Source organism: Phragmites australis, chromosome 1 (genome assembly GCF_958298935.1).
Source record: "Phragmites australis chromosome 1, lpPhrAust1.1, whole genome shotgun sequence".
NCBI lineage: Eukaryota > Viridiplantae > Streptophyta > Magnoliopsida > Poales > Poaceae > Phragmites > Phragmites australis.
The window spans coordinates 10,307,628-10,326,257 of NC_084921.1; the positions used below are offsets into that span (position 1 = coordinate 10,307,628).

General features: G+C 42.5%; 1 protein-coding gene and 1 non-coding gene across 4 annotated transcripts; one reads left to right on the top strand and one right to left on the bottom strand.

Moving 5' to 3' along the window:
- The first annotated feature begins 7,838 nt into the window (after positions 1–7,838).
- Positions 7,839–8,035, top strand: LOC133891283 (U2 spliceosomal RNA). Its single transcript, XR_009904170.1, has one exon. It is a non-coding gene; the product is annotated as a U2 spliceosomal RNA (small nuclear RNA).
- Positions 8,036–8,348: 313 nt separating this feature from the next.
- On the bottom strand, positions 8,349–17,652 carry LOC133909111 (protein TPR1-like). 3 transcript variants are annotated; one of them, XM_062351411.1, is made up of 25 exons: positions 17,348–17,652; positions 16,088–16,267; positions 15,842–15,955; positions 15,185–15,343; positions 14,899–15,073; positions 14,697–14,817; positions 13,925–13,977; positions 13,709–13,844; positions 13,460–13,569; positions 13,269–13,335; positions 13,113–13,186; positions 12,936–13,031; positions 12,760–12,852; positions 12,046–12,173; positions 11,719–11,962; positions 11,474–11,641; positions 11,286–11,381; positions 11,032–11,187; positions 10,846–10,956; positions 10,584–10,763; positions 10,382–10,510; positions 10,208–10,303; positions 9,888–10,070; positions 9,644–9,819; positions 8,349–8,855 (listed from the first exon to the last, which is right to left on the bottom strand). In XM_062351411.1, exons 1-25 carry the CDS (start codon positions 17,425–17,427, stop codon positions 8,639–8,641), a joined length of 3,342 nt encoding a protein of 1,113 aa, XP_062207395.1. In that variant the 5' UTR covers positions 17,428–17,652; the 3' UTR covers positions 8,349–8,638. The 3 variants fall into 3 exon arrangements, with proteins under 3 accessions (XP_062207395.1, XP_062207388.1, XP_062207403.1); XM_062351404.1 differs by having other exon boundaries at positions 13,925–14,025; positions 17,348–17,651; XM_062351419.1 differs by lacking the exon at positions 17,348–17,652 and adding an exon at positions 16,370–16,385 and having other exon boundaries at positions 13,925–14,025.
- Between the last annotated feature and the right edge of the window lie 978 nt (positions 17,653–18,630).

Genomic DNA, 18,630 nt, shown 5'->3' on the forward strand with positions numbered 1-18,630 from the left:
ACCCGAAACTCGAAACATTAAACCCGACCCAGCCCCGATATTGATATCAGGTGCAAAAGCACCCCAGCCCTGGCCTTGGCGGGGACCTGAGACCCGATGTCGTCACATGGGTCCTCCGGCTCCTCCGCTAGCGCATCGAGGATGGCGCGATATTCATCGGCCTCCTTTGCTAGGATGTCGCACATGCATGGGATCCAATAGCCACCTCTGTCGGTGCATCGAATGGGCGCAAGATCTGACGGCGGCCACCTTCGTTGGCACGTCGAACGGGCGTAGGATCCAGCGGTCTCCTCCGCCGGTGAGTCAAACATGAGGAGGAGCAGAGGCGCGGCGGAGGGAGGAGACAGGAGGAGATGAGAGGCGGGGTAGAGGCATGGTGTCGGGAGGCGGAGTGGACAGGGAGCTACCAGGCGTGGTGCCGAGAGCCCGGGAGGCAGAGCAGAGGCACGTCTCCGATTTTACCACCGCCGGCCGCAATGTGGAGACTGTGGGCCATGGCCCGACTAGCTTGTTTCGGGGCTCGTTGGGGGCACCCACGGGGGCAACTGCAACCCCAGCCCTGAACCTAATTCGGATTAAGGCCCTGGCCCTATATCCCCACGGGTGAATTTTACACCCGAACTCACCCCCACTGGGTCTAAAACGCGCGGGGCTCCGACCCGACCCGCCTTGTTGCCACCCTTAAACGTATCTCTTCTCTTCACTCAACAGAACGATTGACAATGTCAGTAATGGATGTGAATACGGAGGCAATGCACGCAACCAACGACTATCGAACAATGGTAGATTTGTTAGGTGGATCTGGAGGGCTAGGGCTAGTCATTGCCGAACAATGAGGAGGATGAGAGGACTATGATTATTAGTGTGGTGGAGGGAGGGCAGAAGAAGAGTGGAACAAAAGAAGATAGATGGTTGTAGCAAACATGGTAAATTGGTATGTAATGTTTATTCGTAAATTAGTTTTATTGTCAAATTCATTTGATCTTTTAAGTTACCTCCATATATAATATGAATTGAACTTTCTATCTCTATATATTGTCTAGTTGTGTATATATTTCATACTCATCATATTTATGCACACATATAAGGGAAGTTTAGATCATATTATGTGATTTTCATTAATTGTGATCCATATATTTTTATTTCAAATGGTATCAACATAGCTCATTTCAATTGTATCTCTATAATTGATATCATATCTTTCTATTGGATTCCTACAAGTGATATCATTTTATTGGATCATGGTTCATGAAAATATCTCTAACGTTTTTCCTTGAGTTCAACATGTGTTTTATAAACTTTTTAAGATTGTTGACAAGTGGGGAGCATTTTAATGATCAAAGAAAGTTCAAGTTGCATGATGCAAGATTGTTGAAGATTGTTGACAAAGTGAGAAGTATGAAGTAAGAAGCATGCATGGAAAGAACAAAAGTGATATCAATACAAGAAGCGTGCAAAGCAAAGAGTTCTTGTATGAGTTTATCAAGGGAGATAGTGACAATAGAGAAAGAAACAGAATATTCTCCATAGCAATCACAACAAAAGGAGGATAAAGTAAGAACAATATATGACAAAGATGTGATATTTTCCTTACAATTGATCCATCTTCAGTCGGTATCTTTGGTGTACTTTCAATTGGTGTCATTAGTTTCATTACAATTGACAGTACTAGTTGTTCTTACCATGCATCTAAGCAGAGTGGTAAAGCTTTGTGCTCTTTATAATTGTTGTCATTCATTTTTTGTGAGCGCTTGTGCACTTTACAATTTGTATCATTTATTTGTCGCTTGATTTGGTTGTGTTGTCATCAATCATTAAAAAGAGGGAGATTGTAGCAAATATAACTTTTATGGCATGTATGTGATTTTAGTAATTAATGATAACATGATTAATAGGACTAACATATTTGTCAAGTATATGTTTTAGTAGTGAAAGGACAATTATATCGCCTAGAGGGAGGGTGAATAGACGTTTTTATAAAAATTCATCCCCTTTTACCTTTGGCCTAAACTTGCAAGTACCTTCGTACTCATGGTGTTATTGTTGAGTTTGTGCAAGTGAGAATGAGCTAGTGTTTGGCTACTTTGTGCCTACTTACGCCGGCGAAGGGAAAGGGTAGCAATAATATACTTGATGCTAACCCGGTGGTGCCTTAGGGCAATGGCACCATTGCCTTTTGCTGTTTTAGTTACCTTTCCATTGTGCATAAATGTTAGTTGCTAGATGAAGAACTTGTCTTGTAATATTCTCTCTAACATGTTATAAGGTCTATTTGAGAGCTTGAACTTGTAATGTTAGCTCTCAACCTTTAAACTTCAGTTTGTAGCAATTAAATTGTGGACTTGTAATATCATCTGGTATGTGTGTGATCTTGGGCATATGAGCACATACCGGGACTACCGGAATTGCGCTCATTTTAATCAAAATAGAGGATGTGATGGATGTCCTTAGATGTGAGCTAGCACGTGGCAAGTCGAATGACTGACGTGTGCTATCCCTTATCTTTATAGATGTTCGGCCCATTTGATTAAGCCGAGTGCGATTTGGATGGTTCTAACACCTAGGTGGCCAAGGGTTATGACCGGGTGTCGTCCAAGAGCTATAACTTAGGTGGCTACGCCAACATAGACTATGAATGAAGTTTATACCATAGGATAAAAATCACTTGTGCCGAGTTTGCCCTCTCTACATTCTTACATTTCCACATTTACATACTTGCAACTTACCCTTGCTTGTTTACCTTTCTAGAGTAGTTTGTTAGGGTTGGCTATAGCTTACAAACTTTTTTGAGTGGTAGAATAGACACTCTAGATAAACCTAAAGCATATTTAGATAGAAATTGATATAAGTTTATCTTGTGTAGTTTTTGAAGCCGATTAGTTATAGGTGTCATAATCCACCCCCCTCTTAGGATGTCGCCGATTCTTACAATGGTGTATGGGAAAATATGACAAAGAGTAAAATGCAACAGCGTCCTTGAACTTATCCTCCTGTGTCATTTAGGTTCACAAACTCTGAAAATGCATTTCTAGGCCATTATATTGTCAAACCGTGTCAATTAGGTCCATACCGATTCTCCTCCCTCTCTCATCTCCTCTCTTCCCCCCCCCCCCTCTCTCTCATTTGCCACACCGATTGTGAGCAAGAGCACTAGTAGCATCTCCAGACGTGGTCGACGCGACTGTCAACGCTGGCATCAAGCAGCTCCTTGACACCGCTGTTGCTGTGCAGCCGCTCCCTGATCCAGTCGATGATGTCATGGCTCTCGTTTTACTTCGAACGAGTGTGTCGGGGTTAATTAGCAAGCAATTTGCTATTCGTGCAGTGATGCAGACGGGAGGCAATTGATACTGACCTTGCACGATGTAGCCGTAGGAGCCCGGCTGTGCTGCCCCCCATGACGTTGTACCATGACACCCAGTTTGCGAGCATCTTGCCCTTCCCCGACCCATGCAACACTTCCCATAGGTTGTTGTTGACCATGCACTCGTACAACACCATCGTGTCCAGGTTGTTGCTCATGTAGCCCAACATGCACACAACATTAAGGTGCCATAGCTGGCAGTGGAGCTTCACCTCGGCAGTGAACTCGCCCCCCTGCCTCCACGTCCTAGCACCCATCGACCATTGCAGCCTTCTCTAAGGACTACCGACCGACTTGGAGGCGGTGCACCGGCCGATGCCATGGATGAGCGGCGGTACAGGACGTCTCATGGCGGTGGCCTTCAGGATAGCGGTAGTGGTCAAACGGACGGTGACACTAACCTCTCTAAGGACTGGCAAAGCTCATCGAGGTGGCAGATCAAGTGGTGGAGCGTCGTGGAGGACGGGCGATAGCAGATGTTGGTGGTCAGGGTGGTCGATGATGGCAGGCTTCCTCGACCGATCGTAGTGGCAACTGGACACATTGACGACTTCCTGGAAGCCCTTAGATGGTGCCAACGCAGCAAATTAGACAACGGTGCTCTCTGGTGGTGACGCGACGTCAGGCAGTGGCAGTGAAGCAGGTCTAAGGTGCCAGCTCACCACGGTCTTACACTAAAGAAACTGAGGCTTAAGGAAGCTTTGTGGACTCAAGGGGATGGTGCTGACAGGAGGAATCGATTTGAGGCGGCTTTGGTCTTCGGGACAATAGTGGGTGGCGACAACGACACAAGACACTGGTGCTGGGGAAGATGGGAGGGGCACTACAGAAATTGGACTGGGGATAGTGTGAGGGAGGCAGAGGAGATGCTCATAGAGTAATATTGAAGGATCGAGATACAACTTAGAGGGGGGTGAATATGCATTTTTCAAATATTATAATAGAACATCACAATGAAAACAGATATCGGATATTCTGTTATAAATATCGGATGTTCTGACTTAAACCGGAAGTTCCGATGTATACGATCGGAACTTCTGATATGCCTAAAAAATGAACTTAGCTAGCTCTTCGAGCAACAATAAGTTAAACTATGAAATGCTTGATGCAACATGGTATGATGCTATTCAATTTGAAGTAAAAATAGCAAGGACAAAGTCTAACTCAAGATAGTAAACGAATTGCTCGAAATTGCATAAGAGATAAGAAATAACCAAAAAGGGAGACACAACGAATTTGTTCCCGAATTTCGGATCCTTGATGGGATCCTATGTCTCCGTTGAGGGGTTCGATCGTACTTGAGCAGAATCTCTTTCAACCTTTTTTCTCACGAGATTGCACAAAGCACTCCTTATCTCCACTTAGTATTCCTTCCCTTTCGAAGGCAGAATCCGGCCTTCACAAACTCCTCACGGCGCACCACAAGTGAATCAATGGGTCGTGAATGATTCCTAACCGTCTAGGAGACCTCAATCTCCAAGAGTAACAAATGCACACGAAGTAAAGCTTAGATATGAAACCTAGTGCTCAAAGATGAACTTGAAATCACTTTCACTGGATCTCTCACTCAAATCCCCTTCTCAGGATGTAGCACAAGGCAAGGGAGAGGAGAGGTGAACTTTAGGGCACTAGAGAGGTGTTTCTTGTCAAGACAGTAGTAGCTCGGAGAGGGTAAGGCAAAGAGGTATTTATAGGGTATCCTCCAAAAACTAGCTGTTATGTACTTTTTTAGCCCACATCAGAACTTTCGACCTTAACAAAGTAATAGCTACGCCTTACTCTACCCAAACCGAAACTGGAAATATACACACATCAGAACTTCCGACTAAATACATCGAAACTTCTCAACAGGGAACTTCCCAAGCGCTCAAAATTTAACACACCGAACACTCCGATCAACATCGGAACTTTCAATACAAAACATTAGAACTTCTGATTCAACAGAGAATTTCCTGAGCACTCAAAATTTTAACACACCGGACACTCAACATCGAAACTTCCGATTCGACAGAGAACTTCCCGAGCGCTCAAAATTTTAACACGTTGGACACTCCGACATATATCGAAACTTCCAATATCAACATAACGTTTTAAAAACGAGTGTCTGTATTGTGGATTATGCCTCTCATTCTAAGGATTAACTTTGAGCACTAAGTTCATGATAAAGCTTTCAACGTTGCATCCCTCTTAATAGTACGATATTCCTATACTCAAATTAAAGTAAAATACTATAACTATAGGAATAACCACGCACCATCTTCTTTCTTCATTTTAGGGATCGCCAATGTCGTTTAGCTTTCATCATCGGGACTTTTACCTATTCAAATACTCATTGAACATATTAGTCCCTTAATCGTTTGTCGTCAATCATCAAAACCCACATAGAGGGTCTAGATGTACTTTTAAAGATGGATAGGGAAGATCTCACCAGGCACGAGAACAGGCGGTCATTGTGGCGACATTTGTGGCTGGGGAGGATGAAGACAAAGGTGAGGTGAGAACGGCGACTCGACTTCACCTCGATACCAAACTAGGACACCAGAGAAGTGGGATGCGTGTTCCCGTCAGTCTTCTAGGCGTTGGTTCTCTGGAGTGGTCATGGTGGCTGTCGAACTGCTGCGGACGGCCACCGGTGCTGGAAAAGGAGGCGATGCTCTGGCAGTTTGCTCAGGTGCTCGAGCGGAGGAGATGAAGAGGCCACGTCTGTAACGCTTTTGCCACACAGGCACTACGTGGCATACCACATCAGCGTCAAGACCCCTTTGGAACCAGTATGAACCTGATTAACATGATTTGACAACATTAATGATATATAAATGTATTTTCAAAGTTTATGGACATAAATAACATAGCAGGACAAATTCGAGGACCGCTACTATATTTTACTCTATGCCAAACATATCCATTGAGTTGGGTGTAGTTGTATACACAATATCGTCGCATCCGAGTAAAACCATCCTTCAATGGGTCTATAGAGGAAGTGATTTCGTTTTGATATTCCATCTCCATGGTTATACTTTAGGTAAATTTGGTGTTTTGGTTGAAAAAATTACCCAACTCTTAGTTATAATTATGGAAAAATGGGCCATCCTTGATTTATATGGCAGGTACGTCTAGACGTTTTTTTTAATCAAAATGTATTTATTCTTGCAAGGGAAATGTTGTTGTATTTAGTGTTGATGCTGCTTGAATCACAACACACCCCTTTTCACAAAAAGATCCTATCATCCCTAAAAGGTCTATTCAGGTATGGGTGATTTGGATCCAAATAATTTATAATGTACAAATTTGACTAAAACCTATTACACAATTTTTTACTTGAATCCTAAATTTTTTGGGAGGGAAGCCCTCGTCCAAATACACCTCGAAGCATTTCCTAGCACATATGACAGGCATCCCTTGTCGTTATTTATGGATGATTTTTACTTGGAAGCGCGAGAGAATGGGCTGCTATATATCGCTCTGATTCGGAGTCACCGCCTTGAAATCCTATGGCTTGCTTCATGTCTGGAATTTGAAACCACACATGGTGAGGTTATTTTGATTGAACTCCGTTAATTGGAAGTGCTAAAATAATCTCTTATTGGTTGTAGAAAAACAATACATCAAACTTAAAAGTGGGGAATCCTCGCACCTCATTGGCGGACCGTCGTTGTGCGGTGAAGGAGGGGGAAAGTCGAATGTGTTTACCTGTCGAAAGGCAGAGACGGTGATGTTTGTTGTTACAAGTAGTGCAGGAGTTGTGTGCGTTCCATTGCCCCGGCTGATGGTGAGACTCTGTTTCAGGCTGCCGATGTGATGTTACCCCGGCTGGCATTGAGTTCCACTTCTACCGGTCGTGTAAAGAGCAGAAAGACATGGACCAGCTCCCTTTTTTTCCTGCGGCAAAATGGACCATAACGTTCACGTTCATGGTTAAATAGAAACAACGCTGCAGTCACAGCAGTTTCTGGCGCACATGCTCTATTAGTCTATTGTATATTACGCGTGCATACAGTGACATGGCTCACTAAAGATCACTTGAAAAACCACGTTGCTGCTCCGTGGCGCCGAGGTGCGAGGACGCCCGCCGAGCGCACCACCTCCACGTCGTAGTTGCCGCATCCCGGCATCCATACTGTATATGCCGGCCTGCCTTTCTCGACATTCCACTCTGTACAAGCAATTGCTAGCAAGAAAGGAAAGGAAAACACACGCACAAGCAATTGCTAGCAAGTTGCAGCCGAGAGATGGGCCCACATGGCAGGCACCTCAAAATCCGGAACCCAAGACAAGTCCACCCAATCTGGGCCTTTGCACCACCTAAAAACAAAGTAATGGGTTGGAGAGCTAAACGCGGCCCAAACTCGCACCGCGCGCAGTGAGCGCTGCGGGAGCGAGGGGCACGGTTGTTTTTTAGTACCACATCGACGAGCGAAGAGCAAAGCGAGCGAGACGCAAGGATAAAATGAGGCGGGGGGCTGCCTCATAACGCATACCTTTCTCGGCCTTTTGGCTAAGATCAAGTGTAGTATCTGTTCTTATCAGTTTAATATCTGATATGTGGACCATGTGTTCACTTTGATATTAAATTAATTTTTTGTGGGGGAGGGTTCATTGCAGTGGCTTGCCGCTGGGGCCCTCGAGCGTCGCTCGGGCGTTGCACTACAGCCCGAGCCTGGCGCACCCCAACCAAATCAATCTTAAGTTTTAAGTAGCGAGACTGTTTTTACCTGGCTGCTTTGTGTTAGCAGTTACTCTAGATTCGTTCTAAAGGTAGCGCCGTGAGCATAAATTTTTGCAAGTTCATAGTATTGAACTGATGAACAGATCCGATTGGCAATTCGCCTCGTCTTGATGATTAAGAACACCTATGTTTTTGCTTTATTTGAGCACCAAATCAGACGTATGGTGTCTAAGATGAGGTCGCAGAGTATATGCGGCTACATATTCAGACATGTCGAACAATAACCGCACAGAAAATGGAAAAGGCGACAATGAGGTCGGAGCAAAACTATGTATTTGCTTTACATGCGTGAAGAAGATAGCTACAACATCCAGTTAAATCTGGGGAAAACTAAGGCGACCCACTTTATGGACAGCACTATCCCTATTGCAGGATCATCTTTCATGAGCAATAATTACTAGGGTAATATCTGATAAGTTTCAGCACACCTGATCTCGACACCTTTTACGTTCTGCTTCCCAACGAATGCAACAATAACCTAGCGAAATCGATATACAAACAAGTCAATGTAAAGATTAGAAGATTTACAGGGAGCTTCGACAACGCATCTATCTTTGGATTTGATCTGTGGCTGGGTTGCTGGTAGTCGATGATGCTGGCGTCTTGCCGTTGGCCACCCCATTGTCCGTGGGAGCGGGCATTCCCCACTTCCCTTTTGATTCCAATGGCTCCATCACTTTAACCGATCCATCTGACAGTCCGACTGCAAATTGATTTGGCTCGTGTGGATGCGCGGCGACAACAAGCGGGTAAACAGACGGATTGCTGGAATCAGGAAACAAACATTTCTTAGATGACAGGAGATATGCAACGGGAACACATGGCAATCCATGTAAAATGAATGAGCAGACAAATGTAGAAGCATGTCTGAAAGTTCATTATCCAATGTTTCTTGAATCTCCCAAAGGATCTAGCAGCAACTCCAGATGCAGAATGCTTAGGGTTAAACCAGAAGATGGTCAATGTGTGCCAACACTTCCCCACAAGTTTAACACAATAATATCAGAACGCTGATGACAACCTATCTATACCTATACGTCAATCACCAACAAGATCCAGAGTATGCATGTACTTGACCCTCAAACCAATAACCTAATTAACTCTTACAAAATTGATTAGCCAATAAGCTGATCCACAGAGATGCAGGAAATTCTTTGTCCTTGAATCAGGGAGATCCCATAAAAAATTGGCCGAACAAAAATGCCTGTTTTTTTTTTTTTACCAAAATTGGTTAAGAAAACATTTAGCATCCCACCTCTCTTTTCTTTTGAACCGAAAACTTGTGCAAATTACAATGTAATCGTTGAAAACTAAGAAAAGGTTTTTGAAAAAGGAACTTCGATAATTTTTTAATTAATAAATTACTTATTAATTATTTAACTAGCCCTCTGTATTTCCCATGTATTCTACTTAATGTTCACAATTTCATAGTATCTGCTTCAGCATCAGACATCAAATAGTTATCACAGTGAAAATAAAAATTGTACCAGCTTATCAAACGTCTGATATGTTCTTTAGCTAATACTGTGCATTCAGTGTACAAAAGAGGGTACCTGTTTATGGCTGTCGAGGACATGTATACTGATGGCGCAATTCGGCATCTTAATCTCAAGTTCTCCGCATCAAAAACACCTACGTTACCATCAGTGAAGGCAGCAAAAACCAGTTGGCTGTTGCACGAGTATGATGCATGTGATATGGAAGCTGACAAAGTGTCCTGGGGTACCCACTGAAGCAAGAGAAAGAGATTTAATGGGCAATAACAAAACAACTTTGACCAAATATATGATATGTTACCTGATAGATCCTCTCCATTTTTGATGCATCATATATAGCTAGCTGAGTCTCATGGACTACTAACAAGCGACTTTGGTCAGAACTAAACTGGACCCTCGTATCTCCTGAAGGAGTCTTTCCGGCAGGTATTTGCATAGGAACCGTTTTCTTCTTTTCCCAAGTGTCAGTGGTCCACACACACAGCTGAAAAGACAAAAGTGATTGACCCGGTTATCGAAGTGCTTACTGGTTCATTGGTGCAAGTAAATCAGAGAAAGAAAAGAGAGAAAGGTTTTGGGGCTGGGGGGGGGGGGGGGTGGACAGTGAGCAAAGATGGTAACCTGTGCATCAGCACCTGAAGAAACGAGTACATCAAGGTTGGTGGAAAAGGCCAACCCAGTTATCCTCTTTTGATGTCCTTTGAGCCTAGTTTTTACCTGAAAAACAAAGCTCAGAATGGCTGAATGAAGTGATTCAATAAATTATAATCTACACAAAAATTAGGCATTAAGTACCTCATCTACCCTGACATTGTATATGTGGATGGTTGAATCTTCCATTCCTATTGCTATGATGTTATTGTCTTGAGGGTGAAATGCTAAAAATGTTGATGCAGGTGGTGGTGGCATGAATGTTGTCATCACCTGCATTAAAGATCCAGGATCAAATCTTCCTGAAGTTTGAAAAATTCATCCAAATAAAATAGTTAGACATTACCTTAAATGTCATCATGTTAAACAAAGAAACCTTCCCACCACAAGCAGACATAACATAAGAATCATTCTTGGAGAGCGCAATGCATGGGACTGCCACCTCTGGATTGGTATCTGCTGTATCATTTGTCATGACAAGACCGCTGTTTGGCTGCCAATGGTGTGGCACAACACTGGCTGTGGCCTGCTTAGTAGAATGGACAAAAGTTATACCATAACCTCGATTAACATAAACACTAAAGAACCAACAGAAAAGAAATATATACCTTTCCACTTGGATTTTGCTCGTTTCGATTCCACTTCCACAACCTTTGAATGGCATTAGACCCAAGTGCTAACAACCCAACACCAGAATTTGTGTACAGAAGTCGGACAACCTGCATACAAATGTTGTTAACCCTCTCACTGATTCCATGATGAGAAGTGCAAAACATACATAAAATATATCGAACCTTGACAGCCTGGTCTGGAGTTTCTGGCATCGTAGCCACACGGCATTGCTGGGGATTTAAAACCTCCATCAATTCCCAAGGTTTGGCTTTATCAGCCTTTTCTTCTGAGATCCTTGGCTTTATATCTATGATTCTTGATGCTGTATCTCCACCATTCTATATGAATTTATGATTAAGTCAGATGGTGTTTCAACTGTAAACAAAATGTAAGCAAGGAGGCATCAAATTCCTTTTTTTTTCCTGAACCACCATACCAGTATAGGAGATGGCTTTGCAGGAGAATTCTGGTCTAAGTGATCCATTCGGCCTATGTTAGGAGGAATGCCCGCAACAACAGGAGCACCAGAGACCTGTAAATTCAATATTAACGCCAGGATTTTTCTAAAAATTACCCTGCACAGCATATAATAAAAAAAAAGAAGACAAGAAGTTGTGCACAAACCTTCATAGAAGAAGCTTCATATTGTGGCCTAAATGCTTCAAAAGACCGGCTTCCAAAAGCACGTAAAATTCTGAGTCCATCAGCATTCGCAAGGATCTTAAAACCATTGTCCACTGTAGTAACAGCAAGAAGATTGCCTTCTTTATTGAACCTCAAGCGAGGAAGAGCCTGGTATAATGTAAAAACATTAGATTACAACCCCCCCCCCCCCACAAAAAAAGTCATGACAGGTAGCAGATACTGACTGGGAGGCCTCCGTCAGCTTCAGTGCAGGTTAGCATATTAGTATTATCGACATCCCAAAATTTAATCTGGTTATCTTCACCAGCAGCCAAAAAGTGATTTTGAGCTGTGTCAAACTGCACTACAGCAGCTACACCAGCTGACCTTTTACGAAATCCAGAATATGTCCTCTTGATAGATCCTTCACTTTCATTCCACTCAACCAAATATGAGTCTCCATCTTTGCCCGTTCCACATGAAAACAATCTTCATATGAAAGAGAAGTAAATTGTTACATTAGTGAAAACTGAAACCACTTTTGGTGGTGAAAATAACCTCTCTACTCTTACCTAGTTCCATCGGCACTATAAAGCATGGTAGTACACCACTTCCCAGGAGCATCGTAGTCCACCCTAGATCCCATATTGTCATAAAGCCATGCCTTAATTTTTCCATCAAGGGCAGTTGAGAAGATGAACTGCACAATACATAAGAAAATTATGTATTAGTATACAATGGTGATTCAGAAATTGCAAAAACTTGGTTTGATCAAGCTGCTGAGTGTTGGAAAGAAAGCTATAGAATTAGCACCTCGGTAAATTATTATTCAAACACAGAGCTGGTTGAAGATTATGAAGCGTTCTGAATTTGAACAAGACCATTCTCCTTTTTTATAAAATGGGTGGTTTGGTTTGTCAATCCATTAATAAAAATTAAGGTTGGAAGATCAAATCAAGAATTTGATCGCATCATATTTCATTAATAATAAACAATAGAACAGGTGTAATGAAGTGAATTAAAGGGAGGCAACATAAATATCGCTAAAATTGATGGTTATGTGATTAAAAGTTAGGCACTCGTAGACCTCCCTCTTTTCAACTTGAATAGAAATATCATTATATCGTGTGCAATATGAAGATACAAACGCCATGATTGCTCATACTACCTAAATTTACACTGGAGCTGAGTAGAACTTGGTCGGCTTACAGAATAAGCATCAACCCCAAATATCATTATTGAATCCTGAGATATTGTTGGCCACGTATTCTACTCAGAAAACGCACCTGAATACTCTCTTTATGGTGAGGACAAATAGAATACACAGGCGCTTCATGCCCTTCGAATGTAAATAGTTTCTGTCCATGCATATCCCAAACCTACAAAACAAAAAGGGAAGTTGAAGGAGACAGGCCAAGTAAAAAAAAAGATACAAGATAACCATCCAAGTCACATCTCGTACCTTTATCAGCTTATCATCCCCACAGGTGACAACACAAAGTTGCTTATTTGGTCGGGAGAATGCTATGTCATTTACTCCTCCAGAATGAGCATCAATCTGACATGAAGAATAGAAGGATTGTAACAAAACCGAGATATCAGTGCTTTTTTAAATATTGATAAGGCTGTGTTGCAGTACCTCTAGAACATGGCTTGTCTCATTTGGTTGATGATATGCATGTAGATGGATCAAATGTTTAGTGAATGCGACTCCTGAAACCATAAAAGGGAAGTTTAGACAACAATTGGTGCTCTATAAAAGTATTGATTGAACAGTTACAATACCGATACTAACCAATCAAATCTCCATCAGGGCTCCAGGTAACTCGATTAATGGATATTGAGTCTTTGACCACAGCACTCTTTACACGGCATAGGTAAATAATGAGGCTCATAAGATGAAAATACACACGTGCTAACAAACAAGGTACAAGTAAATGGCAATGAGAAGTAATACAGTTCTGGCTTCAACTTGTACTTCAATACCTGAAATTGTGGTGAACACGCTTGTATGTTCTGAATTTTGAAGGGCTTTGAAAGCAATGTCTCACGCAGACCAATGTCATAAAGTGTAAATTCACCATTAGTAGATCCAACTGCAGAACAAAACACATTATAAGAAAATTAATAAATTGTTGGCTATACAAGTTTAGCGTTCACACAGATTACATACCATAGTACTTACTACACATTTTTTTAAAGATAGTTCAAATACCATAGTTATCTTGATTGTACCTAGTAATAGTGTATGTCGAGACGGATGAAAATCCATGCTAGTTACATTAGATCCATGTGACAATGAACAAGCTACTGTCCTAGGAAGATCATCCACTGACCATGTAGGTTGAGGAATGGGGGCAGGATAGGTGACCTGCATAAGCATGGAAGATTACTAAAAGCTCATACAAAATGCAAAACTGTCATATTTTCTGAGTACAAATGCAATGTTACCTCATCAACACCATGTCCACCAGGCCTCAATCGCTTCATTAGTTGCTCTGATTCTGCACTTTGATAGTCTGTTATAGTTGGCCGTTTCAACATGGAGACAGCTGAGGGAACAATGTATATAACCAAAGTCATGTGAAGTTTTTTAACATAAAAAATAACTGAAACAGAAAAGCATTTCACATGACAACATACAAAACGGTTTAAGCAAAATTGCATGCTCCTTTGGAACAGTTTTGCACCTTAGAATAGTTTTGCTGAAAGAACCAATAAGCTAGCATTACTAAACAAGTGCTGCGTGCAATATTATACCTCTTACTATATGGGCCAACAGAAAGCACCCAAAGAGAAGAATATGCAAGGAACCTTAGAGCTAAAAGCATCAAACCTACCAAAAGAATATTGTTATTTACAGCTATCCATAGAATAAGGTCAAAGCCATCGATGCATATAAGCTAAGCTACATCATGTTTTCATCACTTAGTAATGTGTACATAATAATTAATTAGCAGCATCTTCTATAAGTCTGGAACTGAAGTTTCACATGTGCAAACAAAAATGTAGGAAAAGCATAATGTTCCAGGAATGGGTTAGTACAAACTACAAGGTATGTACTACAGATTTAGGTGTTCAAATTATCAATTGAATTGAACAAAAAAAATAAAAGTTCAGAAAATATATTACACCAGATAAAATTAACCACTGTGTGGTGCAAAAATGTCCAAAAGCAGCAACAGAAGCATTTTGACAGAAAAGTCGCACCACACATCCATACCTTGATTTGGTGGAACAGGTATTGATGATGCTGCTGCAACAGCAGACTGAACAGATGAAGAAGCAGCAGCATTTGCCATCCAACCAGCTAAAGATGGACCAGATGGAGGAGGTTGGAATGGCTGTATGAACGAACGCATAGTAAGAAACAAAAAACATTCACAAAAGTCACGAATAAGCAGAAAATGATCAAGCAAACGTACCGTATGAGCTGTGAGTGGTGGATATGCAGCACCAGCCTTCGGAACAGCTGCCAGTGGTACAGACACTGGTGATGCACGAGTTCCATTGGGAGGAGTGCAAGTATGATCAGTGAATAAAGTTTTGATATCTGGATTTGATCGAGGATTCTTACAAAGCTGATGCTGCCAATTCAAGCTGCACATGTTGCCAATGAACCATGAATTCACAATCACGTTATGCAAATCAAAATGAACATGAAAACAGAAGGTCAGGTAATGTAACGACACTAGATTGTTAATTTCAAACCTTTGGTTAATCAGAGTTCGCAGGCGTGAAGCCTTAAGAGTTGGAAAGACAAGTTTTTCCCGGAAAAGGGGGTTTGCTTCAATAAGTTTTTTTAGCTCAATTAGCATAATACTGCGAGCAGATTTGGTATCCCCATACTTAGACAACTGTTCATTTTCCCTGCAGGAAAACAACAAATATTTGGTGATTTGAGCTCAAAATTGAAAAATAGAAAAGCATCAGTTCAAGGAATTCCAATACTTAGAATAAAACATTCAAAAGTAGTAATAAAGTTCTATACAGGAAAACCCAGCATAGCACAAAAGCTATAAAATGATTGTCTTACATAAGCCTTGTTACAAGTAAGCATCTGGCTTAGCTAACAGATTTATGCAATTGTCAGCTTGCCATGCCTACTAAGTTAACAGATTTGTGGTAGTTGCTTCCCATGGCTCCCTAATGGTTCATGATCTATCAAAAACTGAGCCTATGTCCTATTGGGAGCATATTTGACCTAGTAATCATGCCTCAAGACAAAGGAATAAACCAAAGTTTCTTCCTCAGGAACTATGGAATGCAAACAATAATTAACAAGAAAGTTGACATTCAGGAAGGCTTCCTCGTGGTGAATGGGAAAGAACAGAGAGTAAATGAAGAAATAAAGCAAGACGAACAAACCTAAAATTCTCAAGAGCGAGAAGTTGTGTTATCTCTTTATATAACTCCTCATTGAATGTTGAGAATACTTTAAGATCCTTGACAAGAATATCTACAGCCTTTGCTCTATCATGCCTGTTTGGAATATATGCAACGAACAAATTAGTAAAATTTATAATTCAGCTGGTACCAAAAAACATGGGACGGAAAACTCAGTTCCTTATTTCAAATGAAGTGAATGTCCGGTCAAATATGAAAGAACAGTACCTATCAAGCGCTTCCAAATACTTCTGCTTCCTGATCTCAAAGAAGATCTTCATTGAATACCTATTGTCATCCACCTTGGTGAAACCTGACAGGTACTTCTCCACCTCTTCCCACTCCCCGGCATGGACCTTCTCCTCAAAGTACTTCATATTGAAAAAGAACCCTGACTCTTGCTCAAGCCTACAACACAACGTGACATAGGAAATTACATATCGCAGATCAAACCGCAAAAAACTCCAACTATGGGAGAAAAGAACGTGAGAAAGAGCATGAGTTGCCAACTTTTCCTGTCTTTCCACAGAGTGACTAGTACGTTAATGATCCCAAACTCCAGTGGAGAAAAGATGCCATAAACCTCCACCAAGGAACAACACTCTGCAAGTCTTGGGATTGGAAAATTGACCAAAAATAGCCAACCAAACCATATCATTCATTGATAAGACAGACAGCAATTCTGACTAACCACACGGATGTGTTCTGCAATGCAAAATGTGGAGCAAAACAGAGCACAGTGCAGAACACATTAACAAAAAGAAAGTTGTACAACTTAACAAAACCGAAATGCGCGCTCAGAGTTCGAATTCTTCCACGAATTCTGTTGGAAATGATGCAGTCCAGCTAAATACCATGTATCGTTTACTGATTACCCGCTGGACACGACAAAAGGGGACCAAAACGCTAGTCACCAATCACCGAATTAATCACACTAATCTATAAGATTAGCCTATTCCGACGAATTTAAGTAACCGACAGAGAAGAAGAAGCCCAGTTGACAAAAGAACAAAACTCACACGCGATTGGTGTAGCAAACCGCACATACAAGCTCCATATTTCAAATGTCCCCCTGAAATTTTCCGGAATAAAGGAAAAACTGAGACCCAAAAAATCGATTTCGACCTAATTAAATAAAACAACGACTATCACGGAGCAAACACGAGGGGAAAATTGTCTTTTCACCGAAAAAACCCCGAAGGTTCCATGAATTTACAGTACATAACGAATCAAACAGAGCCCGAGAAAAACCTTTGCTTTTTCGCATTAACTCAAAGCCCAAACCCAGGCAAAAAAAAAAACAGAGTTATGTCTCGCCAAACTCACCGGAGAAAAGTGGAGAACACGAGAGATTGCGTGACAAATCAAATCCCCAGAAACGCAGAGAGCCTGATCGAGCCCAACCACCCACCAACCGAGCACCCGCAGGTAACAACAGGAGGAGATGGCGAGAGAGAGGGGGGCGGGGGGGAGAGAGAGGCTACCCACTTGTGCACGGTCTCCTTGAACTTCTCCTCGTCGAGGAACTGGAGGATAAGGAACACGAGCTCGCGGCTGAGCGACGACATGGCGTCTCCTGCGGCGGAACCCACCCGGTGCTCGATCTGCGCCCGCCGGAGCTCGGCTCGCACTCGGAGGGAGGGGCGCTCGTGGCTGGGCCGACCGGGCGGCCGCGAATCCTAGGGTTTCGTCGTCGCCCCCCTCCCGACACGAGAGAAGCGGAGATGTGGAAGGGGGGAAGGAGAGGGTTGGGAGGGAGGGAGAGAGAAACTTCAGTCTCGCTTTCTTCGATGCGTTGCAGACCTCTCGCCCTTTTCTCTCTCCCTACGCCACCCGCCACTGGCCTATCTGCGATAAGTAACTAGACTTATCAATAGGACAATCTTCTTATCGATAGCCTCACCCACTTATATGATACGCCAGAGCGGCGGAATCGAAGGGGCCGGGATTAAATCGGGTGGATATTCGTGGGCTGGCGTCCGGTCGTGAGGGCGACGTGCGCGCGAGACGGCAGAGAGGCTCCGCGTCATCGCGTGGTGGCACGGGGTTCCATCGGGAGTCGTCGCGCGAGACGAGACGAGACGACACGAGATGGGATGGGGAAACGCGTGGTTTGGGTTGGAGAGGCGGTTCCCTTCCGTTGCGCGTTTTCTCGGGTCGGCCGCTCGCGTGGGAAGCAGTGGCACGGCACCGACTGATGGAAGGGGAGTGGGCCACGGTCACGTGTCACTCTGCTAACCCTCTTTCTTGCATGCCTCTGTACGAGGCTTTTTTCCTCGGTTTGGCTTTGTTTATTGTAAGCGTTTCTGGCGTCTAATGATCAGTTTTACTTCCATAAATAAGATGTACTTTTTGTCTTGCACATAGATCACGTAAACGTTTCAAACGACTATGTTACCCCTAATTATTACTCCCTCTGTAGAAGTTTATAAGGAGTATTTTTTAAGGCTCATAAACCAAGAAACCCAATTAATTTATCAAAATGCTCATATTTATAGATCCATCTACTCTAATTGTATACACGTATAATGCATCACTGGCACTAATCCAACTGTATGCATGCATACATTAATCGTGAGAGCCTCTTTGTTGCCTCGTGCAAGGTGGATACGATGCAAACTTTTATGAAACCTCATAAGTACGTACACGCCTAATACAATCTCAAATGAAAAATTGAAATTAACCGTCAAGTTTAGGCCTTTAAGTATTGGCCGTGAGGCATGAGTAGGAGTTGAGTTCGTATTATTCGTCTGTAAACAACAGAGCCATGA

Coding starts and splice junctions, on each gene's coding strand:
- LOC133909111 (XM_062351404.1), bottom strand. CDS start 17,427: ATGTCGTCGCTCAGCCGCGAGCTCGTGTTCCTTATCCTCCAGTTCCTC. Junction 16,268..17,347: donor TTCAAGGAGACCGTGCACAA/GTGGGTAGCCTC, acceptor GTTGTGTTGTAG/GCTTGAGCAAGAGTCAGGGT. Junction 10,957..11,031: donor CTCCAGACCAGGCTGTCAAG/GTTCGATATATT, acceptor ATTTGTATGCAG/GTTGTCCGACTTCTGTACAC.